Source organism: Manis javanica, chromosome 3 (genome assembly GCF_040802235.1).
Source record: "Manis javanica isolate MJ-LG chromosome 3, MJ_LKY, whole genome shotgun sequence".
Taxonomy (NCBI): Eukaryota; Metazoa; Chordata; class Mammalia; order Pholidota; family Manidae; genus Manis; species Manis javanica.
In genome coordinates, this window is record NC_133158.1 from 64,167,331 (window position 1) to 64,192,259 (window position 24,929).

General features: G+C 37.6%; 1 protein-coding gene across 1 annotated transcript in view; it reads left to right on the forward strand.

Annotated features, from left to right (window-relative positions):
• The first annotated feature begins 453 nt into the window (after positions 1 to 453).
• Positions 454 to 24,929, forward strand: part of LSAMP (limbic system associated membrane protein) — an 813,202-nt gene continuing 788,726 nt past the window's right edge. The window contains exon 1 of the mRNA XM_037013125.2: positions 454 to 503. Within this exon, the coding sequence (XP_036869020.1) occupies positions 476 to 503 (28 nt within the window). The 5' untranslated portion in view covers positions 454 to 475. The remainder of the gene's footprint in view (positions 504 to 24,929) is intronic.

Sequence of the window (24,929 nt, forward strand, 5' to 3'; positions counted from 1 at the left end):
GGCAGGAGTCCTTGAGCAGTGAGACACTGGAGCTGGACTTCCAGGATGCACTAGAGAGTCTGGCCAGCCAAACGCTACTCATTCTTTAAGCATTGCTCCCCTCGTGGTTGTATGAAAGTATGGGCGTATTTGAGTAGTAAATGATTTCTTAACCTGGCTTTATCTAATACCAGCTAGCCATCTGTATCTTTAACATGTGTAGACATTTTTGGTCACATAGCTTTATTATAGATTATGTTCTGTGTGTGGTAAAAGAATAATTAAAATATTTTAACTATGGTAAAAACACATAGAAGTGACATTTTAACCATTTTAAAGTGTACAGTTCAGTAGCATTACATATATTCACATTGTTGTGCAATGAATCTGCATAATTTTTTCAACTTGAAAAACAAACTCTGTACCCACTGAACAATGACTTCCCATTTCCCCCTGCCTTCATCCCCTAGAAACCACCATTCAATTTTCTGTTTCCATGAGCTTGACTACCCTAGATACCTCAGGTAAGTGGAATCATACTGTATTTATCTATGTTTGTGGTTTTATTCAAGTATTTGACATGTAGTTAATGCTGGCTTAGCATTAAATCCACAAAAATTGAGTTATGCTGTTCTAGCAAGCATAGTCAGTCCTGGGAAATATGTTTCAGCCATCATGAAATGGAATCTAGTGGAAGGAACTGATATCTGAACAGTCACTACAATATAATGTAATATGAACGGTAACAGAAATATGTGCACATAATAATATCACTGCAATTAATCATCCTAATTTTAGTTTTTACCAAAATACTTCCCACCATGTTTCCAGATCAAAAAATTTATCTTCCATTTCCACATTCTCACCACAGGTCTTATTCCCTGAAAACTAAGATCATATTTAAATATTTCTATTTGAAGTCCAAGAACACTTTAATTTTCCATACTCTGTGCATTGATTTATAGTATCTTGAGTCATAGAACTTTTTGTCACTTTTTATTCTTGGAGAATCACAACGAAAAGCTTCCCCACCCTTTTTTTCTTCTTTCTCTATCAACTATGTAATTCTCTATTATAATTTCTGATGGTGTATAAGCACTCTTCATCCTCTTAAGATTTCATGTCTCCTGCCAGGCATTTTCCCCAACTCTGCGATGTGTACTTTGTACTTTCTAGAAATGCATCTTTTTGGTATTAAAAGCTGCTTTTGGGTATTTTTTCTATGAAACACCCAGAGTTATCTTTGGTTTGAATATCTACGTTCAAAAATCTTTTCCAAAATGATAATTTAAATGTCAATGAGAATTGCAATGTTACCCATAATTGCTACCCAGGTTCTAAAATAGAGTTGAGGTTCTTTTAGGGACCCTAAATACCACTGGCCTCAATGCTCTAATTTTGAAAATAAGGTAAATGAAGCCTGGAAATAGTGACTTGTCCGAGGTCAAAGTTGCTGAAGATACATTCCAGGTTTCTTCTGGCTCAACCATTTGTTCCCACTTGAATCAACAGAGTGGGTAGCGAATGGTGGGTTTGATGAGTCTTGGGAGTCACAGCATCACCCTTTGGATAAGTGTTCTGATGAAACAATAAACCTCTCGATCAACCTTGTCAATTTACATAAAGACAGTTATATAAGTGATTGTATTCATATCTTCCTCCTAAGGTCTGTGATAAGATGCCTTGAATTTATTAGTGCCTATAAATCCTCAATATAATGTGGCTCATGGGAAGCAGCTGCTTTTTCAACTAGTATGGGAATAGAGATATAATGACTTTATTTTAGGTAATACAAATTTTTCCCCGTTGCCTGTGCATGTCCTTCCTCTAAAACAGTCTGCATTTCCTTTACTCATTCATTCATTCCACAAAATATCATTGGTACCCTAATGCATACCAGCCATTTTATTGGCACTTGACATAAAATGGTGAATAAGATAGACTTGGTCTCTGCTTTTATGTTTCTGCTTTCAGAACCATGTAGCAGTAGTATTGTTTTCCATCTTTATTGTTCCTACTAGAAGGCCTTAGGGATGGATACTTTGTTTTTTAAATAAATGAGAGTAGAGGAAATTCCTCAAGCTTTTTTACTATGTCCACACATAATTAGGACATCTGTGGAAGAAAACCAATGTGTAAAATTACCAGTGTGAATTTTAATGGTCAACTGCTTGTGTTTTTTTTCCCTTAAACTGTTCACTTGCGGGATACTGATGCATTCAGTAGTCCATCAGCTAGTTTTTTAGTTTGTTGGTAGTAACATGTCTATCTAGTTGAACATTATGTATCCACAGTGCCTAAAACAGGACCTGGAATACAGTAAATGTTCAGTAAATGCTGCAGAATAAGTGGAAGGAAAAAATGAGTGAACGAGTTTCAGAAAAGTACTAATTTTATGTTGGCTGGCCATTTTTCTTCCTCATTCCTTAAACTGCCATTAACCTCATATGGGTTAGTAATTAGCACTAATTTGCATGAACCTTGCTGTAGTTATTTATAGCCTTGATAGAGAAAAATGGATTTATGGTGTCTTTCCTACAATATTTAGTAATGTTCCTCCCACTCCCATAGCCAGCTGCTTCCTTTACTCAGCCTCATTTCCTGGAGGTGGTCGCCATCCTAGAAACCCCAAAATGTGCCCCTCCTAATGGAGCCCACTTAGAGGCATCTCAGCAACGTTTGCTTTGAGGCAGGGGTTGAAATTTAGCAAAGAGTAATTTTCTAGTATAGCTAGTACCCACAATCTAGTACATATTCCCACTTCACGCTTCATTTCTTTGCCTGGGTGATAGACTAGTTTAGAAAAGGTATGAGACAGCGAATAAAAAAAAACGCACTGTATTAATTTTTTTTTCATTTAGTAATTACTGTACTGCAGCAAACAGAGCTGGGTCTGAGTGAACGTTGACATCTAATTTTCAGGTTTTGAATTGCTTGGAGAAAAGCAGGTCTTTCTGTTTTCATCTACTAACTCATCACTGTGAGGTAATTATGCTGAACAGAGTATGGTCCTGTGCAATGTTTAACACAGGCAGGTCATAACTAGATAGGAAATGGACACTTACTTTTAGATAGGAATAATTAACGGCTCATAATCTTGGAGGAACGGTGGGGATGTTGTTTAATAAACATGCACTTGCAGGGAAGTGCATGCTTGAAAAGCACATGTTTTTTCCCCTTTAAATCATTCATAAACTGTGAACATCTTTTGGAAGCAAAGCCTCTTTCTTCTTATTCTTTGTCCTATTGTTGAAAGTGCATTTACATTTTCATCAACAGGATTCTACTTTAAGGGCATTTTGTTGATTTTGTTTATTAGCTAATGTAGGTATGCATATATTCCAATTGGTTGTTTTCCTCAGATTCCAAATGAATCATAAAATAGGGAAAATGGAAATCTAAATGGAAAGTAGCATGGAATCATGAAATTGGAATTTTAAGGGTAAAAGTTTAAAAATAATATTTTAATTCCTTTTTTATGCATTGTAAAGAGTCACACAAACTGCCCCGTGTGAGGGAACAGTTCCCATGGCACTGCTGCCAGTGAAGGCACCAACCGGAGTTCAAGAGTTCTGAGGGCCTCTCATTTCAGACTCGCTGGCTACGACTTCGTAGATTCCAATCAACCTCAAGTTTGATAACTTGCTCGAATGGCTCAAAAGACTCAGGAAAGTGTTATACTTATGACTGCAGTTTTATTATAGGAAAAGAATATAAATTAGACCCAACGAAAGGAATTGATGCATAAGGATCAACCTGGGAAGTTTCAGATGTGAAGTTTTCATTGTCTTCGGGGACATATTACCCTCTGAGGATCACTGCATAGTAATACATGGAGTATAGCCAACCAGGGAAGTTAACCCTAGTTCTAGTGTCCAGAGTTTTATTGGGATTTCATTACACAGGCATGCTTAATTGAATTATTGCCTATGTTGTTAAACTCAGTCTCCAGCCTCCCACCCCTATCCCCAAGCACTGACCCTTCAATTACATGGTTGGTCTATTTGGAGTGGTCAACCCTCATCCTGAGTCATCTCCTTAGCATAAACTATCTAGGGACGTACTAAGAGTCACCTTATTAACATAAACTATCAGGTAGTATGGTGAAGGGCCCCACCATCAATAACAAAGACATACCTATCACTTGGGAGATTCTCTAGGTTTAGAGGTTGCCTCCTGGGAGCTCTGACAATGGTTAGACCTCTTTTTAGATGACGATAAATACCTTACTCCATATAATGCAATCCAGATTGCTGATTTGATTTAAGAAAGTTCAAATACCTTTGAAGAAAGAACTGGATATCAGGGAAATATTTTCTAGCTCCTCTTTCAGATTTTGTTTCTCCACTACCCAAACATTTACTAGAATATGAAATCACTTTATAGCAGCTGTTACTGTAAAACACCTTTAAAAATACAAACTTTGTAAGGCAGTGAAGGAGTGATTATTGATTTTAGACCTGAAGTCTTAATTTGCATATCGTGACCTCTGTCAAGTGAGGGTGGGGCACAGTAAGACAAATCTGTTGGTAAAGAGAAAGGGGTAATGAGTGGAGAGAAGATTCTATAGAAGGTAGAGGAGTTTTCTGCTCAGGGACTCAAGAGCACAATCCAGAATTGCATTGTTTGGGTAGAGGTTTTAAAAAAAGAATAGAAGGGGAAATTGGAGAAAACTACTGCTTTAATGAAACTAGGGAGATTCTAAGCAAGTGTAATTAGAGATGAAACTAAAAACTAACAACTAACATACAGTCTGCTTATCTAATTATTAAGAAAAAAATCTACCATGATACTAGAGTTGAGGAACCAGAAGTAAAGGATAGATCAGTACTACCTCCCTTCATCTAATGTTGGCAATGGGTGCTCATAAAGTACTTACCTAACAGTAGGATCTCTTGCATTATTCACAAATAGGTTACTATAAAAGCATATATATCACATGCTAAATTTTATATAAGAAAAAAGGTAAATAAGAAAACATGCATGTATCTGCTTACTTTTACAAGAGAAATATAGTATATATCAACCAAATTACCAGAAGAATCATTTATATCTACAAGGCATTGGCAGGGCTGGCAAAGTGGAAGTTGTAGGGGAGAATGTGACACTTCTATGAATACAATTTTTTGCATAGATTGGACTTTTGGAAGCTTGTTTATGTTTTACATATTCAAAAGAAAAGTTAAGTGAACTAGAATACAAAGAAGAAAACCAGTAACCAGCTACAACCTGAAGCAAACAATCCCAACAATCTTCTAAATGAAGAGTGTAGTAAAGCTTAAAAGACAAAACAAAGGACTAATCCAGATATTTTTAAATAGTTTTATATTTATCAAAATATATCCATTCAATAAAATTCACCAGTTTTAAGCATCTACAACTATTCTTTGAACACAGTGCCTTGACTATATACCCTCTAATATAGAGGAAAAAACTGCAAAGAAATCTTAAACTCTTGTTTACCCTTTTCTTTTGTTTTTTTTTTGGTAATGGTGTGGGTGTAACAATTCTGAAAATACTTTGTGTGCACCACAAATAACTAAATGTGGTAAGTTGATGGGAGACCAGAGTTTTCACTGTGATAAAGGGAATATGGAATGAGAGAAGGCAAAGAAGAAGAACCCTGTGGAGTTAGACTGAAATTGGAGATATCAGGAGGGACATCTATTTACTGTGTCCACTGAAAGTGCAAGAAGCAATGACAACTCAAGAATAATGAGCATACTTCAACCCTAGATGTTAGTTTCTCAATCTCATTTTCCACTAAAAGGAACCAATGGTAAATGAAGACATAGCTTAGTCCAAGGGCTGGGACAGGGAAGATAAAAGTTGAGACTGGAACATCCTATTATTTAAGAAGTTCTCAAAAAAATAAAAATAAAAAGAGGCATGTTGAAGGGACTCCCATGGCATGCATCTGGGACAATTTAAGCATCTAAAATTAAGAAGCATAATAGACTATAACACAGTGAAGAACATAGGAATCCATAAATGCATATTGATAAATAAAGGTAAACTAATGAAGAAAGGACAGCTCTTCTTAAATGATGCTAATTGATCAGTATGGAAAGAATAATGAATTTGAGAAAACTTCATTTGTAACCATCATGGAATAGATTGTTTTAGGCAAGAATTATTTATGGATAATAAATAAAGGGAGAAAAATGTGATGAGAAACAGAATATTTGTATAATCCCAAACTGTTTCCTTATGGATTGGTTATTAGTTGCAAAGGGAAAAATAGTTACTATACAGCAGAGAAATTGAAGACTTTCACCTGGTGATCAGAATTAACATTATCAATGAGTGGGAGACAGACAAAGTGTCATCAGATATGACACACTAAGAAGGACATATCACTTATGTAGTATTCCAACTGGGCATATATTACTTGAATGAAGTCAGAGGAAATATCAGATGTGACAACTAAATGCAGTAAATAATTGTGAACTGCTAGATCTTATATTGGTATGGGGGGGAATGCTATAAAAGGCATAACTGTCATTTAATGAAATTGGAATGTAGTCTGTGGATTAGGTAAGCATTGTATTCTTAAACTTTGTAAATTTGAAATATACATGTGTATATTTAATATATATATATATGATATATATCATCATGAAATAATTTAATGAGAGAGAAAATAAAGGTGGCAAAGTAGTACTTGTTGGTAAAACTGGGAAGGGAGTGTGGAGGAAATGGAAATTTCTGACCAGGATTCCCACCTGGCCTTAAGACCACATATACATATAAGCCTGTTTGCACATCTATGGGATGTTTACCGGGGACAGAGTGGCTGGTCAGTCACGGAAGTACTGGCTCAGGGGAGGGGTGAAGAGGAAACACCCATTCTCTCCTCCCCTCAGTTCCTGGTACATAACTGGTCAGGCATCTGCCAGTCACCAGAGACCCGCCCACAGAGTTCCTCCTGGTGCTGGGCAAAGCGTAGTAGAGGACCATAAGAGCAGGGAGAGAGCAGTGCAGGCACAGGAGCAGGGGCCTTGGAGAGCAGAAAGGGAAGCCTGGAGGGAGGCCTGGGAGGGAACAGCAGCTGGCAGAGGAAAGTCATGGAGCCCCAGTGCTGGGAGAGGATTAAGACGATGCTGGGTCATGGGAGGGGACAGTGCCGGAGCCAGGAGAGACTGAGACCCTCCCCTGTGAGAATAAATGTATACCCCTTTTACAGCCCCCAGCTTCTTGCCCTTGTCTTTGTCTCATCAAATTAATAGGGAACTTTCCGTGGGTGGGAACTGCCTGCTCCTGGAACAACAGAGGGTTCAGAAGTTCTATATACTGATTTAACAAACTTTTTATAAGTCTGAAGTTATTTGAAAATAAAAATATTTAAAGAAATGGAGAGGCTAAATCTGCAAGGAATGAACCCCTTAAGTCTTGGCTTTCTCAAGGTAGACAGGGAGTTCATTTTTGCATTACTTTAAAGATCCCTTTTTAAAGTAAACTCCTTTAAAATGTTTCCTTTCCACATCGTATCAGCTGTTTTCATAGATCCTGTCTCTTGATTTCTCCTTTCCTCCTATGTAGTGTTTCCACAGGTAATGGGTGTGCTTCCCCTTTGCTTGCCTTGCATGGTTATAGTCCAGAACAGCACACATGGATAGGTGTACAAATGCCTCACAGCAATAGGTGATTCCCAGGTCATTCCTTCCTCCAGTGGCCCTTTCCTCTTTCAGCTCCAAATCCAAGTTTTCATACAATGTATGCAACCCGATGGCTTTCTCAGTCTCCAAGGGGACCCCATGTAATGGAACTCACTTTACATCTTGAATAGCTGTTGAGGATTAACAACCCTGACTGGTCAAATTATATATTCCCACACATCTGTGATGCTGCCAGCCACTAACCAAACTTCAGGGACATTGTGTCATGTCCTCACTCATGGGCTTTGAGAGGTAGATAAGCGGCAAGACTCACATACCCCATACTTCAAAAGAAAGAACTGATGTCTGGATCTATGATGTACACTGTTCACAGGCCTGGCTGGCGATGCCTTCTCTTCAGAAAAGAATCATTTCACCTGTTTGACAACAAAGTTTTTCTTTGAAAAATTCTTTTGAAGTTGTAAGATAAAATAATAATTAAAAGGAAACAAAAGTATTACCATGCGTCCATCTCAGATTACCATAGCATCGATCTAAGTTTTCATGTGTACATATGACATCCAAATGTGTGATGGCATCTGTGCACATGTACATGTTTGAATTGACCTGCTAGTGATTTTAATGTGATTACTCTTTGAGACAGATGAGAAGATTATAGAATATATCATTTTTCCTTTCGATTTTGCAAAGAGTAGATGTTTCTAAATGGTGCATAATCGTAGCCCAGAAAGGAACTTGAGGCACCACCACATTAAATATATTTCATTCTAACAGGATTCTTTATTACATGACGATTATACTCACCATTATTACAGAGATCAAAGAGACAGGAGGCGCACAATGTAGAAAGGGGAGTTATCCCCAATTTCACTTTATATGTTTAGTAATAGCAAACTACATTTTTTTCATATCTCTCACCAGATAGGTCTCAGGCATTGTTAATTCAAAAGTGTTTATTCTTTCATTCTGTTCATAACTTCTTAATAGTGTTTATTTTCTCTCTGCCCTCTTTGACTTCACTTTCTTCTTTCACCCTTTCTTCAGACTGATCCGGTCACTGCCCAGCTCTCTTCCCAAGCCCTTTGAGGGCTGTTTGGGCTTCATTGTCCTTCTGTACTTTCCTCTGTACATGCCTTTCTTCCTTCAGACTAAAGACTGAATCTTGAATCTGACCCTAAGGCCTCGTCTTTCTTCCTCAATGAACAGTTACTAGATATAAGAAGAATGCCGTGATCCTAGAGTACCTTCAAGGTTTTTATTTCCAAAGTTGTTAAGAATAGTTCTTTCAACTGGGCTTTCGTACTGTAGTCCTTAGACAGTTTTTCCCCTAGAGGTTCTGTTGTGAATTCATTTCTTCTTTTGCAGTCCAGAAATTTTACACTGAGATGTAGTGAAGGAGTGATTATAGGCCATCTGTTGATGGTGCTCAAAAGCTAATTTCCCTTTAATGCAGAACACTGCTACCCAGTGATGCTAAAAGTTGGGCTCTGGGCTTTTTGTAGGCAAAAATCACAGAGAGGTTTTGGTACAATTCCTCACTTAACTCTCCTCTACATAATGTGATATTGTATGCAGACAATCTCACACTACAGTAATTCAGGGAAATTATTGATCTTTCCCCACTAGAGGTTGGACTAGTTGTGTCAAGCAGTTTATTACTTCCTTTGAAAAATACGATTGAGCACTAAAATTCAGAAGCATTGTTTTAGAGAGAAACTAGATGTGGGTGATACAGTGGTCCATTAAATACTGCTCTCAATAAACTTATATCTCAAAGGAAAAGAGAAACAGTGCACTGGTGAACAGACAATGGACAGGGTAGCTTCAGGTAGTAATAGATTCTGTGAAGAAAGATAACAAAGCTAAGGAGATGTGTGAGAAAGTGAGGGGCAGAGGAAGTGCAGTGCAGGAGGAGTGTTAAATTGAGTATTCAGGGAAGGCCTCTCAGAGGAAGTGTCATCTAAATTGTGGCCTGGATAGTGAGGGGCCCACCATGGAGCGTATGGACACAAAGATCCTAAAGCCAGAGTTTGGTGCATTTGAAGAACAGAAAGAAGGCTGAGGTACCAAAGGCAATAGTGAATAAGAGGTACGGTTATGTCAGACAGGTTGGTAGGGCCAGCAGATACTGGACGTGGTAGCTGAGATGAGGACTTCCAGCATTTGTGATTTCATGCTTATTTTGATTCTGTGACAAGCATATACTTTGGAAAAGGGAAAGTCATTGATTGTATGGAGGGGGTAAGGCAAGGTGAGTGAGTGATCTGAGCTGTGCCATTTAGTCTTCGGGAAATCTGTCAGGCTCTTTAGGTCTGACCTGTAGATCCACTGGGTGAGGCATTGTTGGGTCACTTGGGGGTGGTTTGGGCTGCTGTGGAAGGTGTGTCACCATTCCCAGCTGTAGATAGCCATCCAGCCGGCTAGGGCCCAGCAGCCCACCACGCCCTTTCTCCCAGGCAGCGTGTGCTGGTCGCTGGCAGACTCCCAGTTTACACAGACACCAGAAGACAGCTACTCTCCATTTCTTAAACAGCACAAGGATGGGTTTTCCTGAAGCTTCCTCAGAGCAAAGAGTTTTATTTCAGTAAGATTCTACTCACTGTGCTTTTGGAGGGTGACAGCGATAGTGATACTCCCAAAAAGCAAGTACGGAAAATGTCATCTATAGTTCGTCCTTCACTGTATTGTATTGATTTGCCATCAGGTTTTACCTCTTTATCATTGAGAAGCTGCATCATCCTAGCCAAGGTACTTGACCTCTTTGTCTCATTTTCCTCTTTTGTATAACTACAGTAATAATAGTACTCACCTGACCGGATTGGTGTAAGAATTGCATTAAATGATATAATCGTGCAGAGCACTCAGCACAGTGCCTGTTGCCTAATGACCACTCCACACAGTTACAGAAGTTAGCAGTCATAATAGCCACTCACTTTTGCATAATGCTTACATTTTGTAAGACCCCTTCAGGTATATGTGTGCCTTCACACACACAGTGCTACTGGATGATGACAATAATCCTGTGAAGCTACAATACTTGCTCAAGTCCATGCATCTTTAAGTGTTCAAAGTTGATTTTAAAATAAATACCTATGCCTAAAGAGTAGGCATTTATTAAGGGGAAGGAGAGAAGGGAAGGCAGGAGTAATGACCTAGAGGCCAATTAAGTGGTAAGGAGATTCAGGTGAGGGTTGACACTTTTTCTAGATAATCTATAATATAATGTTTCATGCATGGGCAATAAAATGATCAATCCATTCTGTATATTAAATTGTATTGTATATAATTAAAATGTTATTAATACAATACCTTTCATTCTTACCATGTTAAACATTCATAGCCAAATTGTGCTCCAAATTAGATTCACACACTGCTCATTAAGTGGCACAGATGATCTGGTATATTCTCTTTTAGGCTTATTTTACTGACAAGCAGTGAGCTCTAGGAAACAACATGGCCCCTCTCTAACAGGTAAACAACTGTGCAGATGTTTCACACAGGAATGGAAGAAGGATCTAATGGCATGGAGGTTTGGGGTGACATCACCAGCAGAAATGTGTAATCAATGTGCTTCTGTGTAGTACATGGAGTATTCTTAATAAACCCTGTAAATCGTTCAGCATTCACACTGGGATTTCGCTAATGCTCTGGAGCACTCCTTCTCCATATACCTGCTTTCTCTCTTAGTATAGGAACTGCACCAAGTGGACCAGAGTGGCACTAAATGGATTGATAAATGTCTGCAGCAGACATTTCTTAATATTTTCCTGAGTGTTGCAGCTACAGTGTCTTCATTCTCATCACCCTACCTTCAGGCATTCTCTCTCTTTTATTCAAGGAACGTGACTCTACAAGAGAGACACCATCCTTGACAGCCTTGTTATGTCTTCAGGTCAGTGCCAGACACACAAAGTTCACTGACTTACAAAGGGAAGAACCATATCTTGCTCTGCCTCCGGAGAAATGCAGGACTGGAATGGCTCACTGACCTTCCCTTGTGTTTTTTCTCAGCCTGACTTAACCTTAGGCAAAACTGTAAAATAGCTGAAGTCTAGAGTTGATTTGGTTTCTTCCTTTCTAGATCCCATTCCTTTTTCTCCTATCTGCTTAGGCTTTCTCCTTTAAGACCTGTACTGTGCAAGACAATGTGGGGACGTTTGTGGAAGATACAAAGTGTTGTTAGACAAGGTCCATCCCTGAAGAAACTGTTTTGACTGAAATAGCTAATGGTATTATTTCTGGCATGTACCTGAGCAGAGTCAGTTTACAATAAGAGGGTATTCTCCAAATTATATGCATCTGAAGGCTACCAAGCCTGCCTAGGAGTGAGGCGAGCATACTAGAAACAAGGAAAGGCCTTAAATGACATGACCTCTAATAAATTGTCTTTGGAAGAGCCATTGGATTGACACATCATACTAAACGTCCTTAGACATTACTTACTTGTCCTCTGGGCTAACGTGCAGCTATTCTAAATCAAGATTCATGATTTTAAAACCCTCTGGGCATGACAGAATTGCCTAGCTTATAGCACCTTACTGCTTCTCAAAATTAATGTTCTCTAATATCTGTTGATGATTTTGGTCACAAATACTAGAAAATTCTAACATGATTTGCTGTACCTCAATTTGACTTTTTTATACAGTCATGTAAACTGGCTCCCTAAACTGCTTCCCAGAATTCAAGATTCTAGTTAACTTCCTCAAAAAGAAATGAAAATGAGAAAGATGGAGCATATTTTTCAGCTGAAGTTGTAAATGAGATGCAGTCAGTAGAGTTTCCTGCACTGTTCCACTGAATAGTGAATTCACACACACACAGGAAGTCACTATGCTGAAAAGAGGGAGCATAAAACCACCAGGACTCATAGCGACATCCCAGAGCTCTAACCGAAGAAGTTTGTCCCCCACCACTGATACACACAGCTGCACCCACTACCTAGAGTCCAACCTTCTTATTTCAGTCTATCTTTCATGCAGTTTATATTACCTACACGTTTGGAGTAGGCAAAATTTTCCACTGCTGGAGTTCACGTCTGGATTGTGTTTTCGTTTTCATTCCTCTTTGACCAGGTGCCCTTTGTTGTAGAGCAAAACCGAACCTGGAATCAGAAAACTTGAGCTTTAGTCTTGACTAAGGCATTTATTAGCTCTGTGTCCTTTAAAGTATCACTTGTCCTCTGACCCTTAGTTTCTTTTACATAGGAAAAGGTGTTAATTATAGCTTTCTAATATTAAATGACTTGTAAGTATATACTATATATCAGAAAACTCTCTGAAAATTACAACTCAGATGTTCACATGATTGTAGTGGGTTTAAGCTGAATGGAATTCAGAGGCTGTTTTTGTGACTGTCTTGGCTGATGTTAAACCTTTTCACCTGGTTGTTAGAGACCTGAAAGGGGTAAGAGAAAGTGAAGTCCATGTGTCAGTTTAATGTGTTCAGTTGCAAGTAACAAAAGCCCATTTTGTGGTGACTGTTAAAATAAGGGTTTATTTTTCCCATAAATCAAGAAGCCTAGACAAGGGAGGCTGTTTTTACTTCAATATCTCATTTTTGCCAGGGCTAATTATCTGCAATATTCTCGAGCTTTCCTTTGTGATTGTAGGATGATGGCCTCAACTCCAGATACTGGGTTTTATTTAACAGAGAAAGAAGGTATGCCAGCCACAAATACTCTCTTTTATCAGTAAAACAAAAGCTGTCCTAGGAACTTCCACCAGATAACCACTCCCACCTCAGTGACTAGAAAGAGGGTAGTATGGCTACCTCTTAGTGCAAAGAGGACTGAAAAGACAATGTTTCTACCTAAGCACAATGCTCCTCTCAACCAAATAAGGACTTTTTAGCAAGGAAGGGAGAGAAAAAGAAAACTGGACAGTTGACCCACACTATCTGCCAAAACCTAAAACCTTCATAAAACAATTTAAAATCATATTATATTCCCTAGTCAGTCACCAGTATTTTCTTTACATTGGGACTGCAATCACCAATAATCCCATGTGTGTGAAACATTTCTATTTGCCCAAATATGCCAGCTCTTAAACAGGATGGATGACTGCATTTGGTGTTAAACTTGCTTCCCTAATTAGTTACTCTAATTGAGGAACATTTAGCTTCTTGGAACAGAAACCTTCCAAACCATGTTTTTTTCTGATACGTCTATAACTACAGAAATCAGCAAACAGGAGGAACCAGATCAGCAAGGCACTGACTTGTGCACACATCTAAGTTTACCAACAGTAGCTAATTAGTAGTTGTATCTGGATGAATTAAAAATGGTGAAAACACAGCAAATTAGCAACTGTGATTCCCATGCAGGCAGCTGATCTTAGTTGCATCCGTAAATATGGCAGGAATTATGCTTCTTCCAGGTTTGAAGAGAAAGATGCATGCTAACATTGATGCATAAACTTTCTGGACATTTAGGTTAGCTGAAAGTTAACAGAGTTGTGCTCTTTATTTCTCACTGCATTTACCCATGAGTTTGATACTTTCTATCTGCATCCATAGAGGTGAATGCCATAGTATCCATGTGGTCAGTATACAGTGCTTGTGCCCTAAGTTTCTGTGCTAGTCACATGCTTTAGAAGTTAATTTTTGAGGAAGAGCTAGTATTTTGACAAAGAGCTAGTCACATGCTTTAGAAGATAAAATTTGAAGAAGAGGAGAGGATGACTTGGGGGAAAAATTGACATCTGGAACAGGAAAAACCATCTATCTATATTTCCCAAAGGTCTAGAACATATTCCTTCACCTCCCTTCATCAATCATCTACATAGGTATAGAATGGTAGCAGTAATACTGAAAGCAGCTTGGGCTTTTGAATTACAAAGAAGTTAGACTCTGATAAGGAACATAGACATGCATGACCCTACTTGTCTCAAAATATTTAGATACTCATCTCTGAAAAACTGACCTCGCTCTTAGCAGTTTGATTCATAAATAGGAAAATATGTCAGAATTTTCCCAAAGAAAGCTAAGAGCATATAATATTAGAACACCTTTGCTTTTCATTTTAATCAGCATCCCCAAAGCAACGTCTGACTGGTTTGGTCCAGTGCATTCATTTGACGAAATCATTCATTTGGTCCAGTGCATTCATATTGGGTATTGGGGGAATCCTGGTTAGCATCCTTATCAACTTATATAGGGCATCATCTATCAGAAACCCATGGAACAGATTTGTTTTGGCTGCATTTTATTTTTTTCCCAAATTCCAATTGCAGAAAAGTGGAAGGATTAATCCACTCTGCTAATTAACTTCAGAAAGTTCAGAGACTTTCTAAAGCTTGTCTGCTTGTTTAGACAAACTACGCTTGTAGGAGATTTGAAAAACTATGGCTCTTCTACAAGCTTAGTTGCCCCAGCAAGCTTGCCAAGGTTAATTTGATGGGTTTTCACTGAGCTCTGTTGAGGCCCAACCTGCCCTGTCCCCATAACTAGTAAAGTGGAACACTGACAAATAGACCCATTAGCATGCTCACATGGAACACCACAGTGCTGCGAGCCACAACAACCTTGGAAGACAATACTAAGACACATTCTCTGTGTGGTTGGAAACTTTTTTTTAGCTCAATAAGATTATTTTGAACAGCATTATAAACTGTTAAGATATTTCTGCAGGCAAGTCTAGATAAAACACTTCTTTAGTAGCGTCCATGTGCCATAATATGAAAACAAGCAGACCGCTTCAATGCAGAACTGAAGAAAATGGAAGTTGTATGCTCATCTGCATAAGAGAAAATTAATACAAGGCATAGTTTCTATTTGAGATACAAAACCATGCTGAATGCTGGACAGTGATAAATTGATTGACCATGGCCCAGTCAAGTGAAATATAATATTCCTTTTATATGTCAACCATCTTTCTCTTTGAGGCATCATCATGCCCTATTCTCTAACAATCCTGCATACCCATATGGGGCCAGGAGAAGATACCTGACTCAGAACTGGCCAATTAGAATACCTCATCTCCATCCTAACCACTGCCATTGGTTTGGGAGTGGTTGCGTGACCCAGCCTGATGACTCAGTCCTCACCAGATCATTTATGAAAGCTACAGGTGTGACAATGCTTCCTTGAGCTGCATGTAACAAACTTTCCTTCTCTGGAAGGAAAATGTGCCTGAAAACGAAACCAGTATAGAGAAAAATGAAGCTGAGAGATAGAAGGTGGGATGGAGAGAAAGACAGAGAGAAAGAGAGAGAGAGAAAGAAACAGAAACAGAGACAGGATGACTACTGATCATTTGAGGAGTTGGGCAAACTGCTGTTAATCCTAGATCTATCTTTGTACTTTTACTGCCAAGGTTATGTTTTCTTAAGCTAGTTCGAGTTGGAATTCTCTCACTTGAAATTTTGAGTATACTGTTATATATACAAAATTGAAATTATAATGAATTCCAGAAACTAGCTTGTCCATTAAAAGGTTCAGAATACAGTCAAATTGTCATCCTAGAGCGAGCCAAACCAGAAGTTGGCTTAGCTTGGGCCTGGCTGTATTGTCAGTGGGATACAGAATTTGGACCTGCTAATCATCCCTCCTTACTTTTCAGGTGATCTCATCACTGTTATTCCAAGTCACACTTGCAGCAGCCTTTGACCTCATTGGCACATGCTCCAAGAGACCTAACCAGAAAACACAAGGCAATTTGAACTCAGAGCCCAGATAGTGGTGACATGTAGCAAGTGAATACTCAGCAGAAGTGAACAGGACTACGGCTGTAGCTAGAGGCTGCAATTACTTCTGCTAGAAATACTGAGTTGAAGTTTCTGTTATAGAAAGACTCAATGAGCCTAAGTTCAATGCTCGCAATATATGTGCTGCACCAATATCTCCTAGTTTAAGGCAGGAAATAGTCCCATGTTTATCCTGAGGACTGCAGTTTGGGGAGTGGAGTTCCTTTGTAGAGGTTCACTTAAGGCCCTAAAGTTTAATCTTATACCATTGCTTCTCTATGCCAACCATGTAACCATGAGAAGTACTGGATGTAAGGAATTGTGTAGAAATAGTATGATATAAATGGGAATCCTGAATTGTGAATATAAAACAAAGCCTAAGAAAAACAAAACTATCTACTTAGTTGAAAAAGATGACTCTTGGTGCTTATCGTCAAAGCTTTTAACTAAAAAGCCACAGGACAAAAAGTAAAGAGACCCTGCAGATCAGAGGTTAAAATCCTTTCCAGATCAGGTTCCCTTTGTACCTAACCACTTGATGTACATTAGTGCAGTGTTTTTTTTTCACTTCATAAGCATGTTGTGGGGCTCATCTGGGGACAAGAGTCTTGTACACATTGGCTTTTTAACAGCTCCATGAGGGAATTGATCACAGATACTCTCTGACTTTAGCCTCAGAGCATGGGGTGGGTTTGGTTAAGTGCACTCACTGTCAATATTTCTCCTCCATGCATAATGCAGAGCACATGCTCCAAGTGCTAACTGGGTAATTTGGAGTTCAATACTTAGGACAGTGAGAGAAGGAAAAATCTCACGTTATACTTTATAACCATTGCTGTTTAACACTTAGATAAAAGGCTTTACAGTGATCCACACCTTTGGTGGATTTTACTTTGTCAGGAATGGCCAGAGGTGATTTGTTTCTATTATAGCTTTGTCCGCATGGAAAAGATAGTAGATGTAACTGGCCAGTGCATTAGGAAGTGTCATACTCTGCAAGATTGGTGTGGAGCTGGGGTTGACTAGGACAGAGGGTGCCTGAAGGTCTGTGGCATTCTCAGTCACAAACTGCTAGAGCCTATATATTCTGATTTAACATAAACAGGTAACCCTGTCACTGCTGTTTTTTCTTTAAATTTAATCACCCCCACACACACATACATGCATACACATGCACACACACATTCTCCTATATGTGTAGCAGAAAGGACTTAACAGACTATTTAGCAAGCTATTTACTATTTATTTATTTAAAATGTTAAAATTGAGGTACATACAATCAAATACACAAACAGTTCAATGAATTTTGACATGTGTATACACTCACATAACTATCACCCAGATCAAAAATCAAGCCTTCTAATATTTTCCCCTTCACCTATTTTATGTCCCTTAAATTTCCTTCTACTATGGCAACCATCCATCTGTACTCTGTGTCTGTGAGTCTGTTTTGGTTGGTTGGTTGTCTTTTTAGATTCTACATGAAAGTAAAATCATATGGTATTTGTCTTTCTTTCTGACTTATTTCATTTAGCATAATACCCTCTAGGTGAAGCCATGTTGTGGCAAATGGCAAGATTTCATTCTTTTTTTATGACTGAGTAATATTTTATTATATATTATATATGTACCACATCAATTTCATCTATCTTTTCAAATTAGTGATTTTCTGTTCTTTTGGGTAAATTGCCAGAAACAGAGTTGCTGGGTTGTATGGTATCTCTGTTGTTATACTGCTATATGCTATAGTGGCTGCATCAATCTATAACCCTACCAGCAGTGTATGAGGAATCCCTTTTTCCATGTCCTCACCAAAACTTGTGATTTCTTGTCTTTTTGATACTAGCCATCTGATGGTTGTGAGGTGATATCTTATTGTGGTTTTGATTTGTATTTCCCTGATAATCAGTGGCATGGCATTTCATGTGTCTGCTGGCCATCTGTATGTCTTCCTTGGGAGGAAAAATTGTCTATTCTGGTCCTCTGCCCTTTTTTAATTGGATTATTTGTTTTTCTGGTGTTGAGTTGTATAGTTCTTTATACATTTTGGATATTATCCACTCATCAGATATATCATTTGCAAATACATTCTCCCATTCAGTAGGTAGTTTCTTTGTTCTGTTGATTGTTGCTTTTGCTGTGCAGAAGATTTTCAGTTTGATGTAGTCCCACTTATTTATTTTTGCTTCTGTTTCTCTTGCCTGGAGAGATGTATTCAGAAAAAAAATTGCTAAGACCAATGTCCAAGAGTTTACTTTCTATTTTTCTTTAGGAATTATGTCTTCTGGTCTTACATTGAGATCTTCAACCTATTTTGAGTTTATTTCTCTGTATGGTGTAAGAGAGTGGCCCAGTTCCATTCTTTTGCATGTAGCTGTCTAGTTTCCCAAAGGCATTTATGGAAGACACTCTTTTCCCCATTGTATTCTATTGTCTCCTTTGTGATATATTAACTAGCCATGTAAGCAGGGGTTTATTTATGGGCTCTTTACTCTGTTCCATTGATTGATGTATCTATTCTTATACAGTATCATACTTTCTTGACTTTGTTGTGTAGTTTGAAAACAGAGAACATGACACACCCAGCTTTATTCTTTGTACTCAAGATTGCTTTGGGTAATGTTGGGTCTTTTGTAGTTCTGTACAAATTTTATGATCATTTACTCTAGTTCTGTGAAAAATGCCATTGACATTTTGATAGGGATTGCACTGAGTTTGTAGATTGGTTGGGTAGTATGGCCATCTTAAAGATATTAATTTTTCCTATCCATGAGCATAGCATAGCTTTCCATTTATTTGTGTTTTCTTCTATTGCTTTCATAAATGTCTTATAGATTTCAGAATACTGCTTTTTCACCTCCTTGGTCAGATTTATACCTAGGTATTTTATTCTTTTTGATGCAAATTTAAATGGGATTATTATCTTAAGTTCTCTGTTAATTAATTTTATATAGAAATACACCAGATTTCTGTGTATTGATTTTCCTGAATTCATTTGTTAGTTCTAATAGTTTTTTTGGAGTCTTTAGGGTTTTCTGTATATAGTATTATGTCATGTATAAACAGTGACTGTTTTACTTCTTCCTTACCATTTTGGATGCCTCTTATTTCTTTTTCTTGTCTGATTGCTGTGACTAAGACTCTCAATACTATGCTAAATAAAAGTGGTGAGAGTGGGACTTCTTGTCATGTTCCTGATCCTACAGGAAAAGCTTTCAGTGTTTCACCATTGGGTGTGATGTTAGCTATAAGTCTGTCATATATGGCTTTTATTATATTGAGGTGTGTACCCTCTGTAACTATTTTGTTGAGAGTTTTTATCATGAGTGAATACCTGTTTGGTCAAATGCTTTTTCTGTATCTGTTAAGATGATTATATAGTTTTTATCCTTCTTTTTGTTAATGTGATGTATCAAATAGATTGATTAGATTTATTTACAGTTTTTGAACCATCCTTATATCCCTGAACTTAATCCCATTTGGTCTAGGTTAATGCCATTTTTAATTAGATTTGCTAATAATTTATTGAATATGGATTTTATCATTGTTCATAAAGGATATCAGTGTGTAATTTTCTTATTTTTTAATGTTTTTGTCTGGTTTTTGGTATGTGATGCTGGCCATGTATAATGAATTTGAGAACTTTCCTTCCTTTTGAATTTTTTGTAATAGTTTGAGAAAGACATATTAACCCTTCTTAAAGTGTTTGGTAGAATTATCCTGTGAAGCCATCTGGTGTTGGACTTTTGTTTGTGTAGACTTTTTTGATTATCAGTTTAAGTTTGTTACTAGTAATCAATTTCTTCATATATTCTATTCCTTCCTGGTTCAGTCTTAGAAGACTGCATGTTTCTAGAAGTTTATCCTTTTTTTTTAGGTTGTCCAATATGTTGGCATATAATTTTTCATTATAATCTCTTACAATACTTTGTATTTCTGTGTTGTCAGTTGTAACTTCTCTTTCATTTCAGATTTTATTTATTTGAGTCCACTCTATTTTATTGATCAGTCTAGCCAAAATTTCATCATATTTATTTTTCTTTTCAAAGAACCAGCTCTTAGTTTCACTCATTTTTCACATAATTTTGTCTCTATTTCATTCCTTTCCACTCTGATCTTAGTTAGTTCCTTCCTTGTACTAAATCTAGGCACTTTTTTCTTATTTTTAATGCATTTAGATATAGGTTTAGGTTGTTAATTTCATTTTTTTCTTCTTGCTTAACATAGGCCTGTATTGCTTGCTATAAACTTCCCTCTTAGGACTGCTTTTGCTGCATCTCAAAAATTTTGAACTGGTGTGTTTCTACTTTCATTAGTCTCCAAGTGCTATCTGTTTTCTCTTTGACTTCTTCATTGACTCATTGGTTGTTTAGTAGCATGTGTTTAGCCTCTATTTTTCTATTTTTTTTCCCAGCAATTGATGTTCAGTTTCATACTGTGGTGGCCAGAAAAGATGGTTGGTATGATTTTAGTCTTCTTAAATTTTATTGAGACTGTTTCATGGCCTAAGTTGTGATCTATCTTAAGGAATTCATGCACACTTTGAAAAAAAAAAGGGTATTATGTTGTTTTGCAATGTAATGTTCTGTATATTCTATTAAGTCCATTGCAAAGACACTATTTATTTATTTATTTTCTGCCTGTATGGTCTATCCATTGATGTAACAGGTGTTAAAGACCCCTACTACTATTACATTATTCTCAATTTCTGCCTTTATGTCTGTTGATGTTTGCTTTATGTATATTTAGGTGCTCCTCTGTTGGGTGCATAGATATTTTCAGCTATTTTAGTTTCTTGCTTGATTGAGGCCTTAATCATTATATAGTGTCCTTTCTTCTCTCTTGTTACAGTCCATTTTAAAGTCTGTTTTGTCTGATATAAGCTAATCCCACTTGGTTTTTGAACAAGTATGGAATATCCCTTTACTTTTAGTCTTTGTGTGTCTTTAGGTCTGAAGTGGGTATCCTACACACAGCATATAGATGGGTCTCATTTTTTATCCATTCACTCATCCTATGTGTTTTGATTAGAGCATTTAGTACATTTTCACTTAAGTTAACTATTGATAGGTATTACTTACAGCTATTTTGTTACATTTTTTTCTAGTTATTTTTGTTTTCTTCTCTTGCTCTCTATCCCTGTGCACTGATGACTTCCTTTTGTGCTCTGGTTGGATTTCTTCCTCTTTGTTTTTGTGCATCTGTCATAGGCTTTTGGTTTGTGGTTAGCATGGGTTTTACATATGACATCTTACATATATTAGTACTCAGTCTTAAGTTGATGGTTCCTAAGTTCCAATGATTTTTAGCATGCTGTTTGATAACCATGATATATGCAAAAACACTACACAGATACCTGAGAGTGCCAATTAGGAGACTATAAATCAGGTAGACCTTTACCTGAAGTGAGACTCATGCTTTAGGGATCACCTGACTGGCTCTGAATCAGTAAAGGTTTGCTCCCTTGTTTTTCTTGTGATTCTTTCCAAAGGGAAGATGATGGTTCTACTGGTGAAGCAATGCAAATCTTAGAGCAGCCCCATTTGTACTAGAGGTGTCCTCTGTCTCTAGGGCAGCTCCCAGGAAGCAGAAAGTCAGATTCGATGCTGACATGGGGTATCTCAGCACAGATCTAAGCCCTAGAAGTATGAGGGGGACTCATTCTCTGCTTAGAATAAATTCTAATCTGACATCTTCAGAATGTCTCCAAAATTTAATTGTGACTAATAATGCTAAAGGATTAACTTGAAATTTTACGTTTATTACAACAGGTAGCTAGTCCCACAGATCTGAGTGTTTTGCAAACTCTGACTCATAATTATCTAACCTTTTTTTTTTTTTACATATTTCAGACAATCTACTATTCCAATTTCACAGAGGTCTCTGTCAAAATAAGCGAGGTATAAATTGTAAATGCACTGTTTAAAGCAGCTGTGAAGTGAGGTCTTCACTTCTTGTCTCTAATTTATCTTTTTGAAGAGAGATATGCAGACAAAGGAGTTGGGATGTGGGATTAGGAACCAGAAACAGATTCAGTCCCTTGTGAACTTGGTCACTGAGTATAATGACCCAGTCACATGATCTTCTTAGTCTTATTTTCCCTTTCAATTGAAAAATAAGAGTTTACATTTGATCTTGTGCTAAGTGTCAAACACTGTGATGACTAAATTTTATGTGTCCATCTTACATTGTTACAGCCCATGAGGCAGGCATTATCAGTGTTCCTAGGACACAGATGAGAGCACTGAGCCAGAGCGGGGCTAAATTTTGTCTGAACTCACAAGGGTCGAAAATGGTAAAACAGGGATTGTCACCCAGGAGAATATGACTTGAGACATTTTGCTAATCATTACACTCTACTTCTGATACTACTGATTTCTTTCAAAGGGTGGTCATAGCCAGAAAATTAAAAATGTACAAGAAAACATTTTGTAACTGGAAGATAATGTATAGATATGGCTACTACATTATTTTTGGTCAAATCTAGGTGTCTGCTCCTACTTCTCATTGATCTCCTGCTATTGACTAGTGAGTTTGAGCTCCAATTGTAGTGACTCATTCTGGATGTTTCTGCCTGCCCATTAATTCCTCCCTGTTTCAGTGTCTCAGAATCCTGCTCCTGGTTGAATTCTAGCAAAGTGTCTTCTACACTTAATATATTAATAGCCCCTAATATACTAAATATATTTATTTTTCAGGTTAAAATATTCATATCTGAACAGCCAGTGCTTGATAGCCCTCCCAATACCTGAATAAAATTGTTTTCTATTAAATAACATGATAAGCCTAAGGAGGAAGTTACCTTTAAGTCAGTGGAGTTCTTCCATAAACTTCCCAAGGAGACTTCCCAGGACTCCTCAAGGTCTGCATCCAAATCATCCAGCATGTACGCTCAAAATTCAGACTTGCAAGCCCCACTTAGAAGTTCTGATTCAGTTGCTCTAATTAGATACTTATTTGAATCTTAAGCACATTGTAGGTTGATCCCCACTGCTTTACAGTTAGTTATAGATCCCGTTTTATAATATAGATAATTGTATACATTAATAGATATTCCCTTGAAGTGTGTCAGGGCCAGTTTGCTCAGAAAAGTGTTCAACCAACAAGGATGTGCATAGCATCAGTTTCAAAATGTTTATGTGCATCATGAATAAAGGAGTAGATGATTTATGAAACATAAAGAACGATCTATTCATCAAAAGGGGTTTTTCTTAGTCAAGCGTCCAATGACATTTTCTTGTCTTGGTTTACATCGCACTTTTCCTGGAATCCACCAGTAATGTCAACAAATCCAGCTGCTCCACTTAGCTGCCTTATTTGGTTGGCTGGTTGACTCACTTGCAACTTTGTTTCAAATTATTTTCATTTTCCCTGAAAAATATTTAATAAATATAGAGCTATTTATTTTTAAAGGTAAACTTTTCAGTGTCCCTCCTATTTACTATAATAGACAAGAGATGAAAGAAGCCTTTTAGCTTCAACCCGATTCTGAGCAGCCAATGAACAAGAGGAAAGGGGTCATTGGGGCATTGTCTCTGACACGGTACTGAGTTGCAATCCAGGAGCTTTTTTGTAGCTGAAGCTCAGAGGACAAAAAAAAAAAAAAACAACTGTTCTAGGAACACTGAGATCTACCAAACCATGTACTCTAGACAGGCAGGAAAATCTCAAGTCTTTCACTTCAAAGATGTTGGAAAACTTTCAAATGCAAATTCCAGAAAAGCTAGGACCCAGAGTTGAAAGAGAGGAGCATGTTTTCTGTTTTTATTTGCAAAGAGAGCAGTGTCTTCGGGAATGACCATGAGTATATTATTTTGAGTGGAAGTAGTTTCTATTTAAGGGTCTCTGAAGCCAAGACAAAATGTATAAAATGAATTGTGACACTCAAAAGCATTCTCATTCCTGAGGGTCTGTCAGTCATCATATTCCATGCCCCTTCTCTCCCAGCTGTATAAATTGGCCCCAGGGTACAGTATTTGACATAGGAAGCTTCAGTCTCACAATATTTCTCTTAGCCCAACTTTCCTTAAAATTGGTCTGGCCATTAAGTTAGAAGTCAGAAAATATAACCTTAGTGAGGGAGATATATTCACAGGGACATCTGCCACTCAAAGCAACAAAGCACTCAAATGCTCACGTCCACAGAAGAACATATGAAACCAAATTTTGACAACTGTTAGAATATGAGTTCATGAAATTTGTTATAGATTGCTTTGTTTGAACAAATTGGGAGCTGCTTCCTTAGGACCCCACTCAGAATTTTTAAGTTTTCACTGAGTTACAAAAACAAAGTGTATGAACTTGTAGTTCAGTGTCTGTACTAGTAAATCATTTATTTACATAGGCTTATTACTAAAAAAAACACGTAGAAAACCAAAAAACATAGATGGTGTAAAATATTTCACACCTTTTAAAAATCTGATTCTCTGCTAATGGATGCACTTGGGCACCTTCAGGGTTTTAGCAGCTCTTCCTCCCTCTTGATGGACACACACACACACACACACACACACACACACACACACACACACACACACACACAGGAGGAACTGATCTCTCTGGCTGGCTGATGTTCTGAGTTGAGTCAGAAAATCTTCAGGCTTTCTGAAAAACTTCAGAAAACACAATTATTCAAGGGGAATTGTTCTTC